Source organism: Oryzias latipes, chromosome 14 (assembly GCF_002234675.1).
Source record: "Oryzias latipes chromosome 14, ASM223467v1".
Lineage (NCBI taxonomy): Eukaryota > Metazoa > Chordata > Actinopteri > Beloniformes > Adrianichthyidae > Oryzias > Oryzias latipes.
The window spans coordinates 13,061,143-13,067,142 of NC_019872.2; the positions used below are offsets into that span (position 1 = coordinate 13,061,143).

Below are 6,000 nucleotides of genomic sequence, written 5' to 3' on the forward strand. Positions count from 1 at the left end.
GGCACCCTCAGTTCTTTGCACAAATTATGTTCCAAAACATGTTCTATTTTTGGATTTTTCTTCAATTCATGTTGGCAGATAAATCCAAACACAACTATTAGCTCATTTTAAAAGATATTTCCTGTTGAGTTGTGGCCTGGGTTTCCTGTTTTTTAATTGAGGAGGTGTGTTGTCACTTGATTCACATTTAGGGTAACAGAGTTGCTCATGACGGAAGCATGAGTCAGCAGACCTCAACAGTAACAATCAACGGTTGGAATGAGTTGTAAATTAAAAAAATCTTTTCTTTGCTTTAATACAGGATTGCAGGAAAAAAAAACAGGTTAAGCCTGTGCATGTTTGCTTTTGACAAAGATTGGAAGAATCTAAATATGAAATTTTAAATATAACAATGGGTATTTTATTATAAAACTTGAGAAAAACTAATTTTGAGAATTCAGATAGTTTCCCATTTGTTACCAATAATTATTCTCATTTGAAATAACATTTGATACAAACAAAAAGTTTAGGTTAATTGTTTCAGTTACTATCTAAAAATACCACAGAGTAATATATTGATTTAATATACAGGAAATGACTGGTGGCCTTTATCAAAAACAGGAGGTCAGGCTTGGTGGCAGACAATTGAACCTTTGATAAACTTGAAAAGGTCATAAACATGAACTAAGCGACAAAAAAAAAGCCAAATAGAAACAAAACAGATGTTTCGACATTGAAGATCCAGACACTTATATACACTGATGTTGATCATTGACACAATTCCAGACAGCTGTGAATGATTGACAACAATGGTGCGACTGACAAAGGGAAAACTTGAAAACACAAGAACCGAGGAATAATCACTACAAAATCCTTAAAAAAACAACAATTTATGTACTAAATGCATCATCACTCACGAAGTGACATACATGTTGGGGATAAAAATCTGCAGGAAACATGACCTGGTTTTGGAAGACAGGCAGAAAGGGGTTCTAAGGTAGAGGAGCATTTCTAGAGATCATACACTCACAATTTCTCTACATGCTTTACAGTTTTAACCACCAATACAACTTTGGTTCCTATTATCTGCAGGAACTCTCTGATTATTCATGATTGGTGTATTGGTGACTAACAAAAGGTGGGCTTGACAGAACCCTTTGGACCCCTTTGTGGAACTGTTTGTTCAGGTTATCCTCTTTTGAAGACTAGCCTGAAGCAGTAACTTTACATATTTACTTTTAAAGAACCTTTAAATAAACCAAATCTAAATGAAATGCGTTTTTAAAAGTGAAAGGTCCCATTCATACAGGCATGTCACTAAGCACAGGCTAGATGATCCAGGCCAACCATTCCCGTTTTTTGTTGTAGGGTCAGTTTTTTTATGCACTCAGATTACATTTGTTATACTTGTTAACATGTTATACTTATACATTAGGACTCAGCATTGCATGTCACTTCGGTTTCCATGGTCACAAGGCTCTGCTCACAACAGCAAGCTTTGGGGACTTTTTTGTTCTTTCTATTGGTTTCAAGTAGCTTTTATTCAAACTGGTTTCTACTCTCCTCTTACAACTTTTCAGCCCTCCCAGTGGTCCTGCTGCTTCTTTGTGTGAGCTCATTTCTACTGTATCTGCCACTCACTGAGGAAAACAGAGCGCCATGGCTACCACAATAACCTGACTCCGATGCACAGAGGAGAATTAAAGCAGACAGCACAAGGAAACGCTGCAAACTGACCTTTTGATGCATCCAGTCAGTTTGTTAAACACCTGACAAATGGTGGTTTTAGTCAGAACCACCACAGGCGTTCACAGTTTAATGTTTGGTGAGGTCGGTCCGAATGAGTGGGATGTGACCAGTTCCAGAAAAAGACGTGTTAATAATAAAGGCACCACATCTAATAAGGACCTCATGTTCTCATGATTAGGCTCTTTAAAGTCAGTGTGGTTTCAAAACCTGTAATTCTTTCATTTGCTTTCATTTAAATTCATCCTCATATTGACAGCTTTTGGGATCAGTTCAAGTCTGCTTTTAAAAGATTTTTTTTAATTGACAAATAAGTATATTGTGTGCAGGTTTCTCATCATATTGTGCTTAATCTTTCTGGACGGCGTCCTGCTGCATAAATGGGCTCTGGAAAAGATTCACAAGCTTTACAAATTTGACCAAAAGCGCCGTGTAAAACAGACCTTTTCTTAGTCAGTCTGTTGGATTTCAAAACAAGTACGACCCCTCCTTTTTTTTGTTTTTTTTAGGAAGCATGAAAGTGTGCGTCAGGACGTCTCCGTCTCTAAATTTCTAAGACGACAGCTCAAAAGAACAAGGTCAAGCAGCAGACACTGACAAAGCTACAGACCGGGAAAGGATGAAAGCGGCTCCCCAAAAGCCAGAATGACGGGCAACTCATTCAAACGTTGCTCAACAACTCCAGGACGACATCAAGTAACAAAAGAAGAGCAGAGAAGCAGAAGAGAATGGTTTCAAAAAGGCTTCTAGGTGGAGTTAAGTCATGTAAAACCAGGAAAGGGCTCTTTACTAATGAAAAAAGAAAAGAAAAGCCAGGCTGAAGTTTGTAAAACCTAAGGCATTTATCTTCTACTTTTTAGCTATTATTCACACCGGAGACCTAGAAAGGCCTCATAAAGCCACCACTCCTCCTCCACTGTGAAATTCAGTTCAGAACTGACGAGGTTTTAAACCATATTTTTCTCATGTAACATAAAAAAACTCCAAATGTTTTATGTTACTCAAATACAAGTCTAGAAAAACGGATAAACCTGGACCTTTTTAGAGGCCACTTAAGAATAAGTTTGTCCATTTGAGACAGGACAGAGAAATAAATCCCAACGAGAATATCTGTTTCTGAAGACTATCAACTCGGTGTGTTCAAAGAAAAGACAATAAGACATCCTATGAGGAACATGGGTCTAAAAAAGGTTTTTCAAGGAGATATATCAACAAAGTCAGAGTCCTTCAATCCTCTTCCCCCACTGTCAGGATAAACAGGAAAAGGAAACAGCAGGGGGATCAGACAGCGGAGAGGGTTTGGACAAGAAAGCAACCATGAGAAGACAATGTCAAGCATCTGGAAATAATGAACGCGATCCAACAAATATTAAGTTTTAGTACCTTCTTCGCGTTAAAGGGGGCAAATTTCTTCCCAAAAATCCAACAACATAAGCAAAAATCTCCTTTTCACCTTGTTTCGGCCCTGCAGATACAAGTACAGCTCAGCTCTTTGTTTCCGATTCACAGGATGGCATTTGCTCTGGATCCATACGAGCATTTGGAGGAGGGGTAATCTGAAACCTTAGAAGGGCAGATAACTTCATTCCCCAATCACATACTAATACTAGTACTAATCACAAATACAGGGCAGAGAGGGCATCATTTCACAAACATCAAATCCTCACTGAAGTGGAACCTCCCAGGTCTGGCTCCTTGCTTTTTCATGATGTTTGTCATATCTTTTAATCCATTTCTATACGGGATCTGTTAAAAAGCATGCACTCCTTTAACTGTGCACATTTACGATACAAAGACAGAAATAAAGAATAAAGTGGTTTGTGTGACATAAGACAAAACAAAAATCTGATGTCTTTTTACTGCTTTTTTGCTGAGCAGCAGTTAAGCAGCTAAATGTAATTTAAATTACAAGAAAACACAAGCACACAAAAGGGATTTATGTGTTTATTTCTTTGGTTAGTGTACAAAAAATTAAGACATCAATACCATTCTAATATTTAAAAAAAAACACATTTGTTTTCTTGTATTCTGACTTATAATTCATAGTCAAACAGAAAAATGTTAATGTTTTTGAAAGGAAACTCAATTATCTTCTGTCTCATGAAAAACAGAGACAGTTCAGCTCATTTGATCGTGAAACGAAATCAATCGAAAGGTTCAATATTCTGTCAGAAACCCCAACCTGGTTTATTGTTATTTTTTTAGTTGTATATGTGTATGTGCATTATTTCATCATTGAATCTGGATGTATGTAATCGTTTAAACTTACTGTGTATCTGAATGTGAATCAGAAATAAAGTTAAAAAACAACAACAAGTTTTGCACGAATCTCTCTCTTCTTTTAAACCCTTTTGAGACTAACGCAGGGTCAATTCAGGTTTAGTCCAATCAAAGGACTAAAAATGCTGAAACTCTTCCCTCGGATGTGGAGCCACTGTGTTCCGATAACACCCGAAAAGTGACGAGTCGCCATCCGCGCTGGTGTCCCGAACCAGACCTTTCATTATCCCTGCTGCATCACCTCCTGTCTCTGTACCGGCGATCCTCCCGGTCCCTGTCCCGATATCCTCTGTTTTCCCTGCTGCCCCGCCCCCGATCCACATCTCTAGTATGTCGGTTCCGGTCCTGCCATGCGCTGGATCCGGCTCTGCCCCAATCCTGCACCGGCCCGGCCCCGAGGTTGATGGGCTTCCTGAACGGTCGGTCCCTTCCTCCGAAACGCAGCTGTCCAGACTCCTTCTTGCCTCCCAGACCTCCACCCAGACGCCGCGGAATCCACCCTTTCAGAGTCCTCTCCTGCTCAAAGTCCACGAACAGTTCGTGCTGATCCACCACCAGTTTGTTGGCGTCCCTGCGGGCCCGGGTCAGGGACCGCTCCTCTTTATATTCAATAAAGCCGTAACCTTTGGAGAAACCGGTCACGATGTCTCGGACCAGTCGGAGTCGCTTGATGTCTCCGTACTTGGAGAAGATCTGTTGAAGCTTCTCCTCGGAGGTCTGCGGGTTCAGGCGGGCCACAAAGACGGTGAGCAGCGGATCTCCCACGACCCCCTTGTTGGGCTTATAGCGGGCGGACATAGCCCTCCACACGGCGCGGTCATGGGGCTCCACATCCGTCCCATCAATACTACCGGCCTTTAGCGGGTCATACTCCTTCGCTATCGGACACCACTCCGCCATGAAGCCGAGAAGAAATTTGGTGGGTCCTGAAAAACACTAGCAGAGCCGCGAGCTCCAAACTCTGCGTGCAACAGGAAAAATAATCCGTTAGGGAACAAGTCCTACTCTGTTACTCTAGAATGGTTCCGGGCTGCCTTCGTTGATGACCGACATTTCTTTTCGATTTTACCGGCTCCAGTTTTTGTAATTAAAAGTGCGTCACCTCAGTCAACAACTAGTTTTTTATTTTTTTATTTAAGCCAAACTGAGAATTTCATTTTGAAACATGCACACTAAAGAAGAACCTATACCACATTTGGGTGTGCTCTTCCTTAGTGGGTTTTTTTTATTGAAAAAACACTTGAGGTTTAGACAGTTGCATACAATTATGACAAGTATAGAAAAATAGAAAAATGTAAACATGTACAAATAACAAATGCAATATAAAATAAAAAAAATATAACAATAACACAGAAAAAACGTAAAAGATGTTAAAATAAAACAATAAAAAATAAAATAAAAATGGGGTTACATAGACATTTTAATGATTCTTAACTTAAGGGGTTATCAAAAAGCTGCAAGTTACATATGAAACTTTGAAGTTCCATAGCAAGTTTGTTTTCCATGACGTTTACGGATGGGAAAAAAAGCAGAGTTCTTCATGAAATGTAAAAAATATGGTTTGATTTTAAGGAATCAACATTTATGTATATAGAATTTACCCAAAATATTTACAATTAAAAAATCCTCCAAGTTCTGTGTTTTTAGAAAACAAAAACACAGAACATGGAGGATTTTTTATCCTCCAGGGGTCAGAAACATTAATAGCAAGACAAAAGTCCTGTAAAGTTGGATTGATATGATGGGTATTGAACTTTGAGGGTACTCTATCAAGCCATTCATCTAGCACCATGGTATAATCACCACAGTATTTGTACAGGACTTATGATTAAGAAGTGTGACATGTTTTTCAATTTCTGTTAATAATGACTTGTTTTGACTAGGAATATTATAGCCATAGACATAAGATCCCTAGATCAGAAAACCATCATCTGTTTAAAGAACACAGATGAGCCACTGGCCATCATCAGAAATTGCTCTTCCCGAGTGTTCAAA

At 39.2% G+C, this 6,000-nt stretch overlaps 1 protein-coding gene across 1 annotated transcript; it reads right to left on the reverse strand.

Annotated features, from left to right (window-relative positions):
* Positions 1-3,652: 3,652 nt before the first annotated feature.
* snrnp35 (small nuclear ribonucleoprotein U11/U12 subunit 35) lies at positions 3,653-5,296 on the reverse strand. Its single transcript, XM_004076381.4, has one exon. The coding sequence runs from the start codon at positions 4,903-4,905 to the stop codon at positions 4,243-4,245; it is 663 nt and encodes a 220-aa protein (XP_004076429.1). The 5' UTR covers positions 4,906-5,296; the 3' UTR covers positions 3,653-4,242.
* Between the last annotated feature and the right edge of the window lie 704 nt (positions 5,297-6,000).

Excerpts from the sequence above, each read along its gene's own strand:
- snrnp35 (XM_004076381.4), bottom strand. The coding sequence starts at position 4,905 with ATGGCGGAGTGGTGTCCGATAGCGAAGGAGTATGACCCGCTAAAGGCC.